Source organism: Thalassophryne amazonica, chromosome 16 (genome assembly GCF_902500255.1).
Source record: "Thalassophryne amazonica chromosome 16, fThaAma1.1, whole genome shotgun sequence".
Classification (NCBI taxonomy): domain Eukaryota; kingdom Metazoa; phylum Chordata; class Actinopteri; order Batrachoidiformes; family Batrachoididae; genus Thalassophryne; species Thalassophryne amazonica.
This window is the reverse complement of record NC_047118.1, coordinates 40,977,100-40,998,781: the sequence shown is the minus strand read 5'-3', so window position 1 is coordinate 40,998,781 and position 21,682 is coordinate 40,977,100. Positions and strand designations below refer to the sequence as shown.

The 21,682-nt window shown below is 42.3% G+C and overlaps 1 protein-coding gene across 1 annotated transcript; it reads left to right on the top strand.

The window, feature by feature from the left end:
- The first annotated feature begins 1,196 nt into the window (after window positions 1–1,196).
- napsa (napsin A aspartic peptidase) lies at window positions 1,197–20,674 on the top strand. The gene is made up of 9 exons (XM_034190671.1): window positions 1,197–1,397; window positions 1,602–1,755; window positions 10,098–10,221; window positions 10,309–10,427; window positions 10,575–10,774; window positions 14,934–15,056; window positions 19,586–19,730; window positions 19,994–20,092; window positions 20,300–20,674. The coding sequence occupies exons 1-9, from the start codon at window positions 1,327–1,329 to the stop codon at window positions 20,459–20,461; spliced, it is 1,197 nt and encodes a 398-aa protein (XP_034046562.1). The 5' UTR covers window positions 1,197–1,326; the 3' UTR covers window positions 20,462–20,674.
- The last annotated feature ends 1,008 nt before the right edge of the window (window positions 20,675–21,682 follow it).

The window sequence follows — 21,682 nt, the reverse complement described above, 5'->3', positions numbered from 1 at the left end:
TTGAAACTGAACATTTAATGTTTGTTCTTGAATTTTGTAATCATTTAAAAAGTATTATCAAAATAAAAATAAGTGTAAGATATATATTTTTCAGTTTAAATATTTTTTTTGATTCAGCTCTGTAATTTTTTTGATCAAATAATTTATTTTCATATTTCGTTTGTTCACCTTCAGATCTTTTTTCCACTTTCAGATCTTATTTTTTCAGTTTCAAACTTTTGGCCCTGTTCTGGCGTGGGAGGGCGTGGCTTCGATTGAGAGGGGCGTGGAATTGTGAGTGACAGCAGAGCAATCAGTCCTCACATGATGTTGCTTTCAGGAAATGTGGGTACGTTGATAGATAATGACTCTGCTCCCGTCTCCATCGTTTATTTACTATGCGGCTGGCGCGTGAAAGAAAATAGAGAGAATGAAAAGTACCCACGTTTCCTGAACGCAACACCATGTCATGTGAGGACTGAATGCTCTGCTGTCACTCACAATTCCACGCCCCTCTCAATCGAAGCCACGCCCTCCCACGCCAGAACAGGGCCAAAAGTTTGAAACTGAAAAAATAAGATCTGAAAGTGAAAAAAAGATCTGAAGGTGAAAAAAGAAATATGAATGAAAATAAATTTGATTAAAAAAAATACAGAGCTGAATCAAAAATTTATTTAAACTGAAAAATATATATCTTACACTTATTTTTATTTTGATAATACTTTTTAAATGATTATAAAATTCAAGAACAAACATTGAATTTTCAGTTTCAAAATTTATTTTTTTAATCTTTTTTTATTTTCAGATTACAAAACTTTAATTTTCAGTTTCAAATTTTATTTTTTCAATCTTTTTTTATTTTCAGATTACAAAACTTTTGGCCTTGATTTAGCGCCATACCCCTGAGACCCTTTTCTTTGTTTTACTGTTCAACTTTTTGTCGAAATATTGCGGGGGGTTTTATGATGCTGTGCCGTGTAAACTATTGTGTTTTCTGTTAAATCTAACTATTTTTGTTATCATTATGTTTAAACATTTGCACAATGTTCTGTTGTGTGCCTTATCATTTCCTAGTCATAATATAGTTCGTGACCGTAAGCAGATCTCGTGATGAGCATGGTGATGAGAGGGTCCGTTTCAACATCGACCAATCAGAACTCACCTGATGAATCCTCCTCCAATCACGTCGCAGCAGCAGCAGCGCGGCGAAGAAAACCGAACGAACACGGATGCTGACGAAACGCGTTCGTCGGAGTTTCCTGCTGCGTCAGATGAAGTAGCGCTCAACTTTGTCTGCTTGTCATATCGGCAAACATTTTGAAGTAATTTTTTTCAGCGTGGACAAAAATGGCGCGACTGTGGCTGATTGGGGTGTTTTCGGCGCTACTGTTTATAACCCTGACTTCTGGTATTGTAAGGTTAGTGTTATGCGTGTAGCAGGTGATGTTTTGTGCTAATTACCGTTAGGTGAGGTCACATTTCTGCTTCAGGCAGGTGTGTTTACTTCCTGGTTCTTTTTCCGACACAAGCGTCTCGTGTTTGTCGGGTTTAGACGCTTCCACATTTGATGCTTTTGCAGTGTTTGTGCAGGTTTGTCACGCTAAATGTCTCTGTGGCTGTAGAATCCCCCTCCATAAAACCAGAAGCGTCAGACGGCTGCTGAGCGATAACGGGAGGTCCGTGCACGAGCTGCGCGCTCTGGCGAAGCTTGTAGGAGCCCCGGACAGCTCGCCCTCCCCCAGCCTGCCCGTGGAGAGACTCACCAACTTTATGGATGTATGTACATGCTTTAGATTGCACACACTCAGCAGCTCCACGGGGTGAGGGAGCTTTAAACGGGTAGAAACTGTGCAGACTGCAACCCCCCCCCCCCAATTAATTCCATCCAGGATCCAAGCACTAAACTTGATGGTCTCACTTGAAGCCCACCTGCAAGAAGTAAAAGTTGCAATTCCTTGACTGGCCTCTTGAGGCTGGCTCCAAAAGTGAGCAGATTGCCATTCAAGTCCATGTTAAAAATGTCTAGCTTTAAAGCAGAAATAAACATGTTTACAGCCTGATACAAAAACTGGTTTCAGTCTCAAAAGTTTCCTCACACTGATAACTGTATGGGGGTGAGTTCAGTTTATTTATATAGCGTCAAATCACAACAGTGCTGTCTTAAGGTGCTTCACATGAATAAGGTCCAACCTTACCAACCCGCCTGAGCAAACTCACAGGTGCCAGTAGTAAGGGAAAAATGCCTCTAGTGATAAAGAGGAAGAAACCTCAAGCAGACCAGACTCGGAGGGGTGTTCCACTGCTTGGGCCATTCTAACAATTCTCACAAGAAATGAAAACAGAAGAGCAACAAAAACTGTCCTTAATTTAGGCCATGGGCCAACATGGGATGTCCATATTACAAAAAATAACGTAACATTAAAACATACTGGGGCTCACTATGACCTATGACAACACTGGGTATTACCCTGTCAGTAACCACCCTATTATGGAATACAAAACTGTCAAAGAATGCCTATGAGTAGCAGAAGAGGCCACGCTTTTTTGACAGTTTGGTATTTTGTAATAGGGGACTAGAATAACCCCCAAACTTCTTAATTTAAAATTTTAGATTTTTTTTTTTTTTTTTTTTTTGAAGCATAGACTGTATATATATACTGGACACAGCCTGTGTGACGTCACCCATGGGTTTTCTATAGAGACCAGGAACAGCTGATAAATAAAAGCTTGTGTCTGTCTCATGTTGGCAGCAGCGGGCGCACTGATTCACAGTGAACTCACTGATAGTTAAAGGGGTAGGACATTTCACCACACAACAAGCTGCATTATTCCAGGGCCCAGTTTCATAAAGCAATCTAATCTTTCAATTCATTAAACTTACTTAGTTGACTACGGTTAGTCGTCCAACATTATCCATCTAATCACGTTTTACTTTGATGGCTAAACTTGTAGATTAGCTGTTTACATTAGTTGACTGTTTTCACGGGCATAACGGCCTCCCATGTGCTGTTGCCAAGAGACAGCACCAATGCATGACCATTATGTTTACTTCCGGGTTTGTTGTTGCCATGAACTTTCCAGCATTTGTTTTGTTAACTGGCTTTATTAACATTTACGGACACATGCGAACTGCAGAATGGCAGGCTTAGCACTTAGCCTAGCAGTTTCAGTCTTCAATTTCTTCTTCTACACCTCCGTCAAGCCTTTTTCTGTACACAACGCTGCTCAGCGTAACAGCGACATCCGGTGGCTAATGTGAGAAGTGTCATAACACATCATGACAGTCATCTGCTACAACCATGGCGAAAAGCGGAGGAAGGTCTCCTTTTGGAGGAATACGAGCAACGTAGGGGTGGTCTTGAGTGTTCCATCAAGTGTTGGTACGTGATAGCTGCAATTTTTGAGGTAAGACACTGAAGTTTTATCAACTAAAATAAGATTACCCTACTCTGTATCAGGCTAAAAACAGTCAGGTAACCTGAAACTTTAGCTGACTAAGCACTTTGTTCAACAACTCACGTCAAAAAATTAGTCAACTAAGTGAACTAAACAAAATTAGACCGCTTTATGAAAGTGGGCTCTGGTGTTTAATAAAATACTACAAATAAAACAGACACAGCTTCCATAAGAGTGAGTAGCTGCATCGAGCGTGCTCAGATGCAGTCACTCAAAGTGACCACATACCCAGTTATACAAAACTTTATGGCTTAAAATGTCTGAAACTAAGAAGTTAGAAAAACACTGGGATTTGGCACAAGTTTAACACTGGATACCCTTCCACTTTTATCTGAAAAAACACGCACAGCCTTTGGTCTTCCATTTAAGTGCCAACCAGGACCCGCGCTGCGTAGCTTCTGAGATCTGACAGGATCAGGCTTACACAGAGCAGACTGGCTGCTAATTTATTCTAAATATAAGGATTTTTTTTTTTTTTTTTGCCAGCTTGCATTCGGCCCAGACGGACGCACTTTTCTCTTCTCCCTCCCTCCTTATCTTTCCTGCTTTTGTGGCGTGTTGTCTGTGAGGCTGCAGCTTTGCTCTTCTGGAAAACGACAAAAATGGATCTGTTAAAGTGGTCTCTGAACGCAATTGACACTATTTTTTCTACAAGACATTCGGGGGCGGAGGACCCGACCTGTCCTGCCGGGACGCATGTGATGGGTTACGTGATGGACTCGTGGAGGAGATGGCAGGTCATGTGCCTTTACATGCTTTCTGTGGAGGACGTCGAAGATGTGTATATATTCGGCTTGGTGGTGACCGGCTTTCTGCTGTGTGGAGCGGGCATGGCGCTGGTTTACCGGAAAATCAAGAAAGTGGAAGCAGCTTTGATTGGGCCTTCCAGGTTGCCCTACATGATTGATTCGATTGGGAAGGCAGTGGCTGCGCAGTCGCCGGGTGTTAACCGCACACTGGAAAACATCTCGGGTAGGATTGCAGCTCCGGAAACCCGCTTTGACCGTCTGTGAAGACCACATTCTACATTCAGATGCATTGAGAGCCACTCTGTTCTCAGAACTGTGGAATCTTTCAGGCATCTGCTAATCTGGTTATTCATTTGGCCTCCCCAACACAGCTGCACTTCAAGGTCGCTGTGATAAAAAATCTCCTCAGAAGATCAACACTTAAGCCTCGCTCCCTGGTCATCCCCCCTCCCCTCAGCTTCTCCAGCTCTGACCTTGACTGTGGACAGTGGACTGCTCAGGGCTGAGCCCCTCCCCCTCCAGGATTGTCAGACAAGGCCGTTGAAGGCGCCAAATAGGCTGCCTCCGGAGTGTTCTGATAAACTGGACCTTCAAATCTTGGTTGTCGTCCTGCGTCCTTGTTTTGTCTGTGTGATTATTGTTTTTCTGTGCTGATGGGGATTTTTTTTCCTCATTGCTGCTGTGTAACGCAGCGGCTATGAGGGTTTTTTTTTCTCCTTTTCCCTCGTGTTTTGCTTTTCAATATATGTTTATGTACCGGGCCGGCCTATGTGTGTTGTGTGTTATGTGTGTGTCATTTGTTATGGGTCGGTCTTGGTTTGCTCAGCCCTGCTGTTGACCAAGGCAGGGATGTGCATCTGGAGCTGGTCCCCGTGCGCCTAATGGCGACTTCTGCTCCTACTGGCAATTAGGATGGGTTAAATGCAGTAGACACATTTCATTGTGCAGGGAACATGTTCTTCTGTGCATATGACAATAAAATTCTTTTGAATCCTTTGAATCCTTGAATCCTTTGATTGTATTTTCTTGCAGCTGGTCTGCTCTGTGTCAGCCTGATCCCGTCAGATCTCAGAAGTTAAGCAGAGCAGGATCTGGTTAGTACTTGGATGGGAGACCAGCGGCTGTGTGTGTTTCTCCAGGTGAAACTGGAGTTGCGTCAGTAAGGGCATCCGGCGTAAAACTTGTGCCAATTACCAATGCGGATCTGGCTGTATCCGCTGTGGCGACCCCGAACAAAACCGGGAGCAGCCGAATGAGCAGCGACAACATAAGGATTGTATTTTCTTCAGACAAGTCAGTCGATGACCAAATGAACATTTCCTATTCACTGAATATGTCTTGGACTTAATTTCCATCAATCATCAAGAAAAACAGACAGTAGGGTACTATGTGATAAACCTGTATCAAGTAGGCAGTTATCAAAAATTTAGTGACCATGTTGGAAGACTAGATGGAACCCAACACGACACTCATGACAGCTCTGAAGGACTTATAGGCTTCTGTGGATGCGATTGGAGAAACTAGGAATGGTGTAACATTTGTATCTTGCATCCCCATTCACAGCTTCATGTTGGAGTCTAATACAGAAGGATTGTAAAACAGGAAAACTGATCAAATCTAGGCTCTGGTTTCCCATGTGCTTTCTGTTGAACTGCAGCTGAAATTTCACATGTTTTTAAGAAAATCCTCCTCTGCACTACTTCATCATGAAGCCATGTAATTGGTGATGCAACAGACAAAGGTTGCACTATGCATAGTTTCTTCAACTGCAACCACAGTGGCTTCTCTCACTAGTCTTGTTCAGCACAGTCACTTAATGATTGATGTAAATGAACTCCAAAAGATGTTTATGTATCCATATTTAAAGTAAATTGCCTGGTCCTGCGTTTTTCAAGTGTGTTTTTTTTTTGTTTGTTTGTTTGTTTTTTGGTTGTTTGTTTATTGGGTTTGTTTATGTTTGTGTGATTGACATAATTTATGAGAACTGCCTACTTGAACAGATTTAGAATTTAGTACCATACTGTTTTTCTTAATGACTGCTGTAAATTGCAAGACTCCAAGACATGCTGGTATTTATATGAATTTTTAAGGTTGAAAAATCAGTTTGAAGTTGATTTTTTTTTTTTTTTTTGTCTCGGTGTCACGACCAATGGAGCAAAATGTGATTGGCTGAACATTGAATGAATGAGACCGGGATCGATTGCTAATCCCTGCTTTTCTATTTTTTGAGGTTGAATTTTTTGTTTTTTGAGGCTGAATATGTTGATGCTAAACAAATTCAACCTTAGAAATTCAACGTCAAACTCTGATTTTAATGCAAAAAAAAAAAAATAAAAATCAACCTTAGAAATTCAAATTCTGATGGCACAGATTTACTTCCATATATTTAGTGACTTTTTGAAATGTTTGTAACAATCTGTATCTTGGCCAAAGAGAACCTACTGGTCATGGAGGTTTCATTTGGGTTTACGCAGTCAGACTTTCATCTAGTGGCTGTTGAGTTGTGTGACATAACAACCATCCTCAGTGTCTTCCTGTTTGCAAGGCTGCTACTTTTCATATCACAGAGAGATACTACTCTGAGCCGGGCTCAGACAGGTACTCCTGTAGAGAAATTGCAGACGCTGGTTGGCCTTTTTAATCAGAGAGGATATGTGCATGTGTAGAATCCACGTCAGACACTATCAGTTCAAATTACTATTGTCTATTTATTTATTTATTTACTGCTTGTAGGTGAGAGCAGGTATACGTCACTCCCAGCGAAGTGGCAAATCCAAAGGCGAGAATTCATATTGCTCAATGTAAACATGCTCGGGCTGTACGCTGTGCGCTATGTTACGAAAGAAGTCAAGTACCTTATATGTCCGCCCCTGCCAGTACTTAAGACATGGCAAATTTAGGCTACTGTGTGTGGGGTGGGTGGATCAAAATCCTGGTGGATCTCGGCAAACAGACTTTTTGGAAATATCGACTCAAACTTCATGTGTCATTTTAATTTCTGAACATTGTCAGGTACACACTAATATTGCTATATTGTTGAGTTCTGAGCGAAAAGTCCCTCTTCTTTCTCGCTGGTCTGTCACTCATCCACTAGTTTGAGTCTGTTTTTGCCAGGTTCAGTTGTCCATCTTCAATCAACAAAATATTGTATAATCACCTACATTTTGGACACTAACCCTGGTGGTGTTTGGTTTCTTTGCTGCAGATGTTCTTTCTTGCGCAATATTCAGGTTCTATTTTAAAATAGAACCTGTTCTATTTTAAAATAGCAGAGGCAAAAACTCGGGTCTGAGAGGAGTTCGGGGAGGCTATGGAGAAGGACTATCGGTCAGCCTCAAAGAGATTCTGGCAAACCGTCCGACGCCTCAGGAGGCAGAAGCAGCTCTCCACCGGCACTGTTTACGGTGCGGGTGGGGAGCTGTTGACCCTGACTGGGGATGTTGTTGGGCGGTGGAAGGAGTACTTCGAGGATCTCCTCAGTCCCATCGTCACGTCTTCCGAAGAGGAAGCAGAGACTGGGGACCCAGAGGCGGACTCATCCATTACCCAGGCAGAAGCCACCGAGGTGGTTAGAAAGCTCCTCGGTGGCAAGGCTCCTGGGGTGGATGAAATCCGTCCTGAGTACCTTAGGTCTCTGGATGTTGTGGGACTGTCTTGGCTGACACGCCTCTGCAACATTGTGTGGCGATCGGGGACAGTGCCTCTGGATTGGCAGACCGGGGTGGTGTTTAAGAAGGGGGACCGGAGGTTGTGTTCCAACTATAGGGGGATCACACTCCTCAGCCTCCCCGGTAAGGTCTATTCCAGAGTACTGGAGAGGAGAATTCGACCGATGGTCGAACCTCGGATTCAGGAGGAGCAGTGTGGTTTTCGTCCTGGTCGCAGCAAACTGGACCAGCTCTACACGCTCCATCGGGTGCTCGAGGGTTCATGGGAGTTCGCCCAACCAGTCCACGTGTTTTGTGGATCTGGAGAAGGCGTTCAACCGTGTCCCTTGGGGCACCCTGTGGGGAGTGCTCCGGGAGTACGGGGTCCGGGGTCCTTTGCTAAGGGCTATCCAGTCCCTGTACAACCGCAGCAGGAGCTTGGTTCGCATTGCCGGTAGTAAGTCAAACCTGCTTCCAGTGCACGTTGGCCTCTGCCAGGGCTGCCCTTTGTCGCCGGTTCTGTTCATTATTTTTATGGACAGAATTTCTAGGCGCAGCCAGGGTGTAGAGGGGGTCTGGTTTGGGAACCACAGAATCTCGTCTCTGCTGTTTGCGGACGATGTGGTTCTGTTGGCTTCGTCAAATCAGGACCTTCAGCGTGCACTGGGGTGGTTTGCAGCCGAGTGTGGGGCGTCCGGGATGAAAATCAGCACCTATAAATCTGAGGCCATGGTTCTTGACCGGAAAAAGGTGCTTTGCCCTCTTCAGGTCGGTGGAGTGTCCTTGCCTCAAGTGGAGGAGTTTAAGTATCTCGGGGTCTTGTTCACGAGTGAGGGATGGCGCGTGAGATCGATAGACGGATCGGTGCAGCATCTGCAGTGATGCGGTCACTGTATCGGACCGTCGTGGTGAAGAGAGAGCTGAGTAGGGGGGCAAAGCTCTCGATTTACCGATCGATCTACGTTCCGATCCTCACCTATGGTCATGCGATTTGGGTCATGACCGAAAGAACGAGATCGCGGGTACAAGCAGCCGAGGTGAGTTTCCTCCGCAGGGTGGCTGGGCGCTCCCTTAGAGATAGGGTGAGGAGCTCGGTCACTCGGGAGGAGCTCGGAATCGAGCCGCTGCTCCTCCATGTCGAAAGGAGTCAGTTGAGGTGGCTCGGGCATCTTTTCCGGATGCCCCCTGGATGCCTCGCTGGAGAGGTGTTCCGGGCACGTCCCATTGGGAGGAGGCCCCGGGGAAGACCCAGGACACGCTGGAAGGATTACACCTCTTGGCTGGCTTGGGAACGCCTTGGGGTTCCCCCGAAGGAGCTGGGGGAGGTGTGTGTGGATCGGGAGGTCTGGGCGGCTTTGCTTGAGCTGCTGCCCCTGCGACCCGACTCCGGATAAAGCGGAAGAAAATGGATGGATGGATGGATGGATGAATAATAATAATAATTTTTAAAAATCCTTAAAAGTACCAGTAATCACTGTCCACCTTCTAAAATAGCCTAATTGAATTTGCAGTTCTTCCCTTTTCTCCTGACATACTACGGATTCATCAAAAACAAATGTTGAACTCCTTCTACCACCATCTCACTAGACTCGCTGTAAAAACATTGAGTGCAGCACTTCTGGATAAAATCTTACCATGTCATGTACAAATAAAATGATTTTCTTACTCATTGAGTTTAGGCAGTCTTTTGCGATTTGTTCATTGTGCATGCTCATATCATGATGACTAGGAAAATGTGACTAGTTGTGCAGTGCTTTCTCTGACACATCAATGATATCTGCTTTAAATTTCAGTTAGTCTATTTTAGACAGTATACTACAAGCATTTAAGTGGAGGAAATGGAGTGTTTTTTTTGTTGAAATTGATCAGATTGCATTATTGCATTGCCTGTAACCTCTTGATTATTGCCACCTTCATGAATCAACTCATGGGTTTCATAAGGCATGATATTTAGGTGATTGGCACCATCCATGCAACTTGTAACCTGCAGTTAGTTATATAAAATTTTCCCCCAGTAAAGCCAGCCCGAGTCCTCAATCCTCAAAGCTCTGAGTTCGAGCCACAGAGGTCATATGATCAACAGTGAGAAAAATGTAGGGCTTAGCAATTGATATTAAACTGTCATATCTGTGGCTTGTTCTGAAGATTTGGGTAACATTTTCCTTCATATGGGCCTGTGTGAATAAACACGTTTGAAAGACATAATACTTCACTGTCATTTAATTTACATGCAGAAATGTTGGTGTATCATGTCGTTTCATTTTAGGCCCAGTACTTTGGTGTAATCAGCATCGGCACGCCTCCACAGGACTTCAGTGTGCTCTTTGACACCGGCTCATCCAACCTCTGGATCCCCTCAGTCCACTGCTCTTTCTTCGACATAGCCTGCTGTGAGTTTGGTGGAGGGACAGTTGAATATTTGGTTGGTGTGTTACAACTGCATGTTTATTTTGAGTCACTCTGTTTCACCTCGTCAGGGGTTCACCATCGTTACAACTCTAAGAAGTCGAGTACATATGTGCAGAACGGCACACAGTTTTCTATCCACTATGGCCGAGGCAGCTTGTCTGGCTTCATCAGTGGCGACACAATCTCAGTGAGTTCACTAAAGTTCACCACGTTGCCTCACACAGCTCTTTCTGTTGAAATGCATACCACAGATCTGGTGGTCATACCATTTCTGTTATTTAATTTAAAATGTTGTTTGTTCATGCTGAGCTTTTTCTGCCTGTTTTGTGTGCAGGTGGCAGATTTATCAGTTCCCAGGCAGCAGTTTGGTGAAGCGGTGAAGCAGCCTGGCATCACGTTTGCTGTCGCACGGTTTGACGGGGTTTTGGGCATGGCCTACCCCTCCATATCGGTTGCTAACGTCACCCCGGTGTTTGACATGGCCATGGCTGCAAAACTTCTGCCCCAGAACATATTTTCTTTTTACATCAGCAGGTTAGTTTCTGATATGGTATCATAGAATTGGTGTCAATAATTCAGTCAGGACCACATACACGTGAAAGAGTTTGTGGTTTATCAGACATGCTTTTATATTGTTTTTCTTTTCACTGAAACCACCAACATGTGACTGGAATTGTACTTTATGGAAGTAAGAAAATGTAATTGGAGGGTGGAGTTGAGGGTAGGCAGCATTTCATAAAACTCCTGAGAGGAAGAACCAGCAGACCAATTTCATTCAGATTTAAAAGGGTATACAGTGCATCCAGAAAGTATTCACAGTGCTTCACTTATTTCCACATTTTATGTTACAGCCTTATTCCAAAATGGAGTAAATTCATTTTTTTCCCTCACTTCATTCTACTCACAACACCTTATAATGACAACACAGTTTTGTTTTTTTTTAATTTCTGAAAAATTATTATAAAAAATAAAATAACTAAGAAATTACATGTACAATTACAAGTATTTACACCCTTTGCTCAGTAGTTTGTTGATGCACCTTTAGGAGCAATTACAGCCTCAAGTGTTCTTGAATATGATGGCACAAGCTTGGTGCACCTATCTTTAGGTACTTTTGTCTATTCCTCTTTGCAGCACTTCCCCAGCTCCATCAGGTTGGATGGGGAGCGTCGGTGCACAGCCATTTTCAGATCTCTCCAAAGATCTTCAAACAGATTCAGGTCTGGACTCTGGCTGGGCCACTCAAGGACATTTACAGTCGTCCTGAAGCCACACCTTTGATACCTTGGCTGTGTGCTTAGGGTCATTGTCCTGCTGAAAGAGGAACCTTTGCCCCAGCCTGAGGTCAGGAGCGCCCTAGAGCAGGTTTTCATCCAGGATGTCTCTGTACACGCTGTATTCATCTTTCCCTGAATCCTGACTAGTCTCCCAGTTCTTGCTGCTGAAAAACATCCCCACAGCATGATGCTGCCATCACCATGCTTCACTGTAGGGATGGTGCCTGGTTTCCTCCAAACATGACGCCTGACATTCATACAAAAGACTTCAGTCTTTGTCTCATCAGACCAGAGAATTTTGTTTTGTCATGGTCTGCGAGTCCTTCAGGTGCCTTTTGGCAAACTCCAGGTGAGCTGCCGTGTGCTTTTTACTAAGGAGTTCTTTCTTTCTGGCCAATCTACCATACAGGCCTGATTGGTGGATTGCTGCAGAGATGGTTGTCCTTCTGAAAGGTTCTCTCGCCACTAGGGTGGTCCTTATTTTGCAAAGTTTTGAAATGTAATACTCTGATGCCCGTGAATAGGTTCCAGTTGATGAGGCAACATGCTATTTAAAATTTTGTTTGTATAAATTAATTTTTAGAGGTAGCTCAAAAGCATTAATATTTTTGCTGTTTTCTGATGTACAACTCTATTCAAACTAAAGCCTAATAGTGCCCCAACATATCAAAAGTCCTGATGAATCCTGCTGGTGCTCACTTAGAATGTCAAGATGACCTCCACAGGCAATTTTCAAGCATTAGGTTGATTCAGCTTGGGAATTGGACGAGGGCGGTCGCATCTCCTCCACTCTCCCTTATCTCTGTTCACTGCCTTTAGCCTTCAAGTCCCTATTTCACCAGACTGTGAATTCCTCAAATCATATTGGATTCTGGATCTATTGGACTACTATTGGATTAACCATGGAATTGATCAGCTGGTCTCTGAACGCTATTGTCACCATTTTTTCTACAAGAAGGTCAGGACCGGGGGATCCTACCTGCCCAGATGGAACGTATCCTGTGGGCTATGTCCTTGACTCCTGGGGGTCTTGGCATGTTGCATGCTTGGCGCCTTTCTCCGTTGAGGACATCGAGGATTTATTCATTTTTGGTCTCATGGTAGCAGGGCTGGTACTTTTTGGCTTATGTGCTGCCCTGATCTACCGGAAAATTGGCAAGACAGCGGCATCAAGAACCACAGCCCCTCGCTTGTCCGTCATGATTAACGAGGTTGGCAAGGCAGTGCATTCTCAGACTGTGATGACTCTTGAACTCAGACGCAAATTGGATGACATCTTGGAGCAGATGCGTGCCTTGCAGTTGAAGCTGAAGATTTCAGAGGCCGGTGAATATTCTTAATTCATAATTGGGAATATTCTTAATTCATAATTGGGATTTGGTTGTGCAAGTGGAACTGTTAAGTGATTTCACTGCTGCAACAATAACATTACAGGCTTATTAAGCCGAAGGTCAAATTGCCCGACTGTCTCCTCCTGAGGGATTTGTTTCGGCCTGGGGAACATTGGCTGTTTCTTATCTCAACTCACAAAGACAGTAAACTGCTTTTCACAGGACTGAAGCATGTTCCATTCCCTCCACCCCACCCCCTCCTTCCCCCATCAACTCCCACCCTTTCCAGCGCCTGTTTCTCGTCATCCCGTTCCCCTTCGGCAGGGGCGGTGCAGTTTTAGCTGCAACCCCCCCCCAGCTGATGTTGGCGGCGCAACTCAGGGTTGCTGCGTGGCCTTCACCCACTTGCCTCAATTCGGATAACGGACTTCTTCAAACTTAGTGCACATAACAATGTCAAATGTGTATGTGTTGCCTTTAATTCTGATGTGTGCCATTATTACGGTAAACAAGTAATAATTGTGGACTAATTGCTGTCTGAGGTAACTGGAGTGTAAACGTAATTTCTCTATTGTGAGATCAATAAAGTATATATCTATATCTATCTATAGCGTAGGGAGGCACTAGTCCATGAATAATTTTATAGGTTAAATACCTTAAAATCTGACCTCGCAGAGACAGGAAGCCAGTGAAGAGATGCCAAAATGGGTGTAATGTGGTCAAACTTTCTGCTTCCTATCAAGGGTCTGGTAGCAGCATTTTGAACCAGTTGGAGACCCCTAATGCTGGACTGCGGTAAACCAGACAATAGACATTGCAGTAGTCCAATCTAGAAGCGACAAATGCATGAATCGGGGTCTCTGCATCAACAATAGACAGGATGGGACAAATCTTCACTGTGTTTCGCAGGTGGAAAAAAGCAGTCCCCATAATATCTCTAATGTGTAGGTCAAAGGACAATGTTGGATCAAAAATCACACAAGCCTAGGCTAAGCGTTATTAGCTAGTCATATTGATGCGTCTCTGGACCAAGAACCATCATTTCAGTCTTGTCCGAGTTTAAAAGTAAGAAATTGATAGACATCCAGCTTCTCACTTAATGCAGCAAGGCAATCCTGTAAGGATTTTATGTGGATGAGATTACCGGTAGTTATCGGCATGTATAACTGAGTGTCATCGGCATAGCAATGAACGATAATCCCAGAACGCCACAGTATGTGCCCAAGGGGTGCTATATAAAGAGAAAAATTCAGGAGGCCTAAGACGGACCCCTGTGGAACCCCATATTTCATGTCACTGAGGTTAGAGGTAGTGTTGTTGTACAAGACACAGTGAGAGCAACTAGTTGGGTATGATGTCAACCATGCAAGGACATTCCCAGTAATCCCAGAGTAATTCCCCACTTTATCGAGTAGAATACGGTGATCCACCTTATCAAACGCAGCACTAAGATCTAACGGCATCAGAACCGCAGTGGTGTCTGAATCCATTGCGAGGAGAAGCCTAATTTTCAGCAGCTTAATTTACAACAGCTTAACTTTTTTATGTCCCACCGCCGTAATGTGGTTTGTACATTATGTCCTTGTGCGTGCATTTGTCTTTGGGAAGACATTATTCTGAACGTGATTATTCCACAGTAGATACTTGTGCCATAGGTATCCTCTGGCAAGTAAAAGTAAGTCCCTTTGGCTGCTCCCTCTTGTTTTACTCGGGGACACCACAGCTTATCCAAAGTGGATCTGCATGTTGATTTGTCAAGAGTTTTACACCAGATGCCCTTCCTGACACAACTCCACATTACATGGAGAAATGTGGCAGGGGTGGGGTTTGAATTGGGAACCTTCTACACTGAAACAGAGCTCTTACCACTTGGCCACCACCCCTGCCCTAGGTATCCTCTGGCAAGTAATTGAGCTAATTAGGTTTTTGGGCTTGTCTGGTGCATATGTTAATCAGAGTGCTTGTTTGCAAAGTACATTTTTATCCAAATTCCAGTTGGCCTAAAACTCTGTGGAACTTTTTAAAAACCTTTTTTTCTTTTATAATGAACTATTCTGATTGCTTCTTCTCCTTCCTGTTTCTCAGGGACCCGACAGCAGAAGTAGGAGGAGAGCTGATGCTGGGCGGGACAGACCAACAATACTACACTGGAGACATACACTATGTCAATGTCACACGCAAAGCCTACTGGCAGATTCAGATGAACGGGTGAGGAAAGTGACTCTTGCGGGTTCAATGTTCACCTCCCGGGCACGAAAACTTGAACACAGCATGACTTTTGTTTTCATAAGGAATGGTGGCATATACCATTGAAAGATTACAGAGTTTAGTTTCTGTATTAAGGACCCACACATGGCTGTGTGGTGACTTAATATTTGGCTGTAAAAGTGAAGATTTATACACAGTTTAATTTTATTTCATTTATATAGCGCCAAATCACAACAAAACTGCCTCAAGGCGCTTCACACAACCTTACCAACCCCTAGAGCAAACACACAGGCACAGTGGTAGGGAAAAACTCCCCTCTGATGATTTGAGGAAGAAACCTCAAGCAGACCAGACTCAAAGGGGTGATCTTTTGCTTGGGCCATGCTGCCAACACACTTGACCAGTGGTGGGCATAGCTAACTGAAACGTTAGCTTCGATAGCCACTGATCTGCTAACTGAAAAGTTAACTTTTATAATACTAAATCGATAAACTCCTTAAAAAAATCGCAGAAGTTACAGCTCACCACTCAGTTTTAGCATTGGCTTGGCACGCTGTTGGCGACTGATGAAATAGTTTCAGCTTTTAGTGCCACAGAGGCTTATGAGTAAATTCAATGTAGCACTTGTCTTTAAACACTCTGTCGGGTGCTGCAAAGAGGTCTCACTTATCTTTCATGGTGGCAGTGTAGATCAAACGCAAGATACTTTCACTCATGGTTTCATTTATGAACAGACTAATTCCGGACAGTTTATTAACACATTAACAGCAACTCTGTCATTTTTACAAAGTGAAAATATTGCACTTTTAAAGTAATGCGTGAATTCTGATGGTTTGAGCATTAAACAGACACAAACAGCCAAAAGCATTATGGGAAATCAGACACACTGTCGATCATAATGCATTGCAGCAATGTGTTATGAGAGTTTTGGGTCTGTTTTTTTATTATTATTATTATTGTAGTGCATGTTAGTTTAGGTGTGTTGTTAGTGTTATAGATTTGTTGTGTTTTTATAGTTCAAGGAATGTAGTTAGTTTGGTTAAGAGTTAAGTTGTGACCATGAGTGAAAACAACGTTGTGATTTACCTCTTCTGCCACTGAGTCGCTGCATGTTGAAAGTAAATTACTTTTTCTTTTTTTTTTTCCCCTCAGCTGCACCGGCAGTTAGTATGCCTAGATCAGTGCTTCTCAATTATTTCTTGTTATGCCCCCCCCCCCCCCCCCTTACTAGAAATAATATAATTTGTCCATAAAATTGTTATAAGTACACCTCTGCATAACACTGTATCCTTATTAACATTAAAGAAAACTAAAAGAAATTTAGATCAACTTACAGCAAAGAATAACTTTATTAACATCGCTTTTTAGTCTGTAACAGGAAAAAAATTTAAAGTGCATCACTTCGCCCTAAATTAAAAAAAAAAAAATCCTTAACCTATAAATGTTTTTTGATCGAGTACCATTTGATACTGAAAAACAAAATTAAATAAAATCGATAAATAATAATAAATTCAAATTGATCAGAACACTAACCCAGGAGCACAATATATGAAACACTTTAACAGACAAAACAAAAATGAATAAAACAATTTGTGCTGATTTTTTTATTTTATATATATATATATATATATATATATATATATATATATATATATATATATATATATACACTCAACAAAAATATAAACGCAACACTTTTGGTTTTGCTCCCATTTTGTATGAGATGAACTCAAAGATCTAAAACTTTTTCCACATACACAATATCACCATTTCTCTCAAATATTGTTCACAAACCAGTCTAAATCTGTGATAGTGAGCACTTCTCCTTTGCTGAGATAATCCATCCCACCTCACAGGTGTGCCATATCAAGATGCTGATTAGACACCATGATTAGTGCACAGGTGTGCCTTAGACTGCCCACAATAAAAGGCCACTCTGAAAGGTGCAGTTTTATCACACAGAACAATGCCACAGATGTTGCAAGATTTGATGGAGCGTGCAATTGGTATGCTGACAGCAGGAATGTCAACCAGAGCTGTTGCTCGTGTATTGAATGTTCATTTCTCTACCATAAGCCGTCTCCAAAGGTGTTTCAGAGAATTTGGCAGTACATCCAACCAGCCTCACAACCGCAGACCACGTGTAACCACACCAGCCCAGGGCCTCCACATCCAGCATGTTCACCTCCAAGATCGTCTGAGACCAGCCACTCGGACAGCTGCTGGAACAATCGGTTTGCATAACCAAAGAATTTCTGCACAAACTGTCAGAAACCGTCTCAGGGAAGCTCATCTGCATGCTCGTCGTCCTCATCGGGGTCTCGACCTGACTCCAGTTCATCGTCGTAACCGACTTGAGTGGGCAAATGCTCACATTCGCTGCCGTTTGGCACGTTGGAGAGGTGTTCTCTTCATGGATGATGCGAAGATGTGTTGCACTGCATGAGGCAAATGGTGGTCACACCAGATACTGACTGGTATCCCCCCCCAATAAAACAAAACTGCACCTTTCAGAGTGGCCTTTTGTTGTGGGCAGTCTAAGGCACACCTGTGCACTAATCATGGTGTCTAATCAGCATCTTGATATGGCACACCTGTGAGGTGGGATGGATTATCTCAGCAAAGGAGAAGTGCTCACTATCACAGATTTCGACTGGTTTGTGAACAATATTTGAGGGAAATGGTGATATTGTGTATGTGGAAAAAGTTTTAGATCTTTGAGTTCATCTCATACAAAATGGGAACAAAACGAAAAGTGTTGCGTTTATATTTTTGTTGAGTGTATGTATATATATATATATATATATATATATATATATATATATATATATATTGTGATTTCATTTTTTTTTATTTGTTATTTTTGCAGCACTTGCGTCATCCAGCATGACAGAGACCATGTCTCCTGCTGCTCAGCTCCTCTGCTAAGGTGCTATGATGCTAACGGTGCTCGCTGGTTTACTGAAGCAGCACCTACTGTAGTGGATGTGCAATTACACTTTATTCTAGTACGGGAAAAAAGCATGTGCCCTGCGGTCACATGCGCCCCCAGGAGGGCACGCCCCACTATTTGAGAAGGACTGGCCTAGATAGAGAGAGTGGCGACATGAGTCGAAAAAAAAAATCAGTCATGAACGCCATCTTGGGTTCAAAATAGCATTGGCTGTTAATCTGTCAAATCACAGCCGGCTGTGATTTGACACTTTGCTGCTTTCAACCCTTTGTCTGCCATCATATTCTAACAGTTTTTACGGTGCACGCACTGATTACAGATGGATCAGAAAAGTCTGCAACTTTATAGCACAAAGTCGATAAAAGAAGAAAATGTACAGTTTACCTTTGATTTGGAGGTGATGATTGTAGAAAGAAGCTTGTTGAGGGTCATATTAGTCCAGAATAAATCTTAATCCAGACTAGAGATGGAGAACTTTAAACTGTCACGCACGTCATTTTATGACAGAGTTATAGAGGTTCAGCTGCATAAATCAGGCTTTAAATTAATTGAATAAATCATCATAAATTGTAAATTTGATAGCTTAACTATTTTTATATTTATTTTGATAGCTCCTGTACCTGAATGTGTTGCTGTATGTGGTTAAATGATTTTAAAAAATGTTGAAAACATTAAAGGCTCATTCAGTAGTTCAGCACAGTTGGGCCCAAAATGGTGCCATGTTCTGGGTTGATGCCACTCTATCTAGGCACACTACCGGCAGTTGGCCTGCCTCCTTCTGCTGGGGGAGGGCGGAGGGCTGAGTTCCTTACAGCAGCCTGGCTGTTGCAAAACACCCAACAGACAGGAATTAATGTTTGGTTTTAGGGTTTACAAATGTTTTCGACCATTCCATGTTACTCACTATGCCAACAAAGAAATGTTAGCGGAACCAAATTTAGCAGAAGCTACTTAATCCGCTGATGGTTTTCAAAATTATCTGAAAAGATAATCCACTAACAAAAAAGTTAGCTTCACTAATTAGCGGTTAGTGGATTAGTGGAACTGTGCCCATCACTGCACTTGGCAATACATTATACTGGAAATTTTGGGAGTCCATGTTGGCGTACAGGATGGGAGATTTGCAGAAGATGATTCCCACTTCTGGATGGAGCCGCACCTCATACAGAGAGGAAAAAGGATGTTTTTAGGTTTGCATTCTCTCTCTCTCTCTCTCTCTATATATATATATATCTATATAATGAAACCTTCTACTTCACAATTTGCACATAATAGTTATTGAGGTGATGCACTTTTAAATCATTTTGCACAGGGGTGATTCACTTGTTAAAGTCCTACATGAGCTGGCATAATTTTCCTAGCAATTTCAGTATTTTGTCATATTTCTACAAATACCTCTGTTTAGTTAGAATCCACATTATTTTCTGTCAGACTCTTAACTGTTTATTAAATAATTGAGGTGTGTTACGTGGCGTGTGATTATCACACAGGTCTTTGTCCATCTATTTTCCACTTTGCTCAGTAACTCATATGAAGGCATTCCTCTCTTTGTCTCACCGTTTCTCCTCTCCAACAGAGTTGAAGTTGGTACTCAGCTGACTCTCTGCAAAGCCGGTTGTCAGGCAATTGTCGATACAGGAACATCGTTAATTGTAGGCCCTGTGCTGGAAATCGGAGCTCTGCACAAAGCCATCAGTGCTCTGCCTTTGCTGATGGGAGAGGTATATTTTTTTACATGCTGCAGTGGGATGGGATCATGACAGGTTCTGTTCCAACTACATCACAATCATATTTCCTCAGCTGCACCTTGAGACAACTCGCCATGCAGGTTTTTGAGAGTCATTCTTGGACTAGTGCCTTTTGAAAGGGTATCAGGTTTTGTGGAAATGTCAGTCAGCTGCACCTTCTTTTTAGTTTTTAATAAAGCATGGAATGACTAGATGTCACTGTCCTCCATGTTGACATTTCCTTGTTTCCGTCCTAGTACATGATTGACTGTAAGAAGGTTCCATCTCTGCCAGTCATCTCATTCAGCATCGGCAATAAAATGTTAAACCTGACTGGGGAGGATTACATCATGAAGGTTGGTTTGTCAGTCACTTGTTCATGTGACTTTGAACTTTTTGAGCCCAGGTGATGACTGTGTTGTTAACTTTGTAGGACATCTGGACAGCTAAATGTAAACTCAAGATTTACTGAATAAACTTCAAGTGAAAACTGGAAGTCTTTGCTCAGAATAAAAGATGTGAATGTCAATTAGACTTTTTTTTTTCCTTTCCCTCTCATGTAGGAGTCACAGTTTGGCAGATCAATCTGTCTGTCAGGCTTCATGGCCATGGATATTCCACCTCCTGCAGGACCCCTGTGGATTTTGGGAGACGTTTTTATTGGGAAGTACTATACCGTATTTGACAGGAACGCAGACCGCGTGGGCTTTGCGCCTGCAAAATAAATGGAGGATGCTGCTGGTCTTGCTGAATATTAATGCCGCTAAATGAAGTTCTCAAAAAAATACAATTTTGTCTGCTGCAACAGTGTATCATATCTGCTTTGCTTAAATTGGTGCACACAGGAAATTAGTTATCTGCAAGTAAATGGAAATACTGTGACACAGGTTGCAGAATGTGCACATCACTTACTACTGAACAAATGTCTGACAGCTTCACTCAGGCTTTTATGTTGAGCTTTATTGTGATAATCATTGAAAATTTGTGCTGTAGCTTTTAAAATTTGTTTGTGTAGAGAAAACCAGATCTGCTATGTAACAAATTTAATTATTAATAGTTATTGCACCACACAAGCACCATACTATACAGGTGCTGGTCATATAATTAGAATATCATGAAAAGGTTGATTTATTTCAGTAATTCCATTCAAAAAGTTAAACTTGTATATTATATTCATTCATCACACATGGACTGATATATTTCAAGTGTTTATTTCTTGAATGGAATTACGGAAATAAAGCAACCTTTTCATGATATTCTAATTATGACCAGCACCTGTGTAATTACCTTTGAGACTATTCCAAATGTGTTCTCCACTGTACGACATGCACGGGAGAAGCTGCAGCTGCAGATTTCTCTGTAATGAGAGATGGTTTCATTAGCCAAGTTGTGAGAGCAAATGCTTCTTTGGCTACAAAATGATTATTTTATAGAACATGGTGTCAAACAGGACTATGTAGGTCACATTGGCACGATGAATTGCACAGCAATGTGGGGATCAAATTTATGCAAGTGTGAAGGTGGCTTAACAGTCTTTCATCTCAAGACATTCAGCCCTAGGAAGGTTCAGCAAGACAGTTCTTTGAAAAGAACACTGACGTAATTTTGATTCTGTGAAGAATTAGTCCATGACCAGATTCATTACAGCATTTAAAGAACTGAAATTCCTGAAAAGCGCTAAACTGTATTTAAAGTTATGCTTTTGCACATTAAGAGTGTCAGGATTTTTACCTGAATTTCAAGATTAAATATGAAACTAATTTCTAAATTGAGTTGTATCTGAATTTAATGTAACAAGTTGCATGAAAGAAATAAACCATGATCTGTCACATTTATTGAAATGTATGAAGTGGTGCTCCAGAACATTTAAAAAAAAAGATGAAGCATGTAAGCATATGGCGACAATGAAATTTACCATAAGTAGTGACCTACTTTAGATTTTGTTT

What these genes read in the sequence shown, in the direction of transcription:
- napsa (XM_034190671.1), top strand. Translation starts at nt 1,327, where the DNA reads ATGGCGCGACTGTGGCTGATTGGGGTGTTTTCGGCGCTACTGTTTATA. An exon ending in TTTTCTTTTTACATCAGCAG is followed by an intron (nt 10,775 to 14,933) that starts GTTAGTTTCTGA and finishes CCTGTTTCTCAG; the next exon opens with GGACCCGACAGCAGAAGTAG. An exon ending in GGGAGGATTACATCATGAAG is followed by an intron (nt 20,093 to 20,299) that starts GTTGGTTTGTCA and finishes CCTCTCATGTAG; the next exon opens with GAGTCACAGTTTGGCAGATC.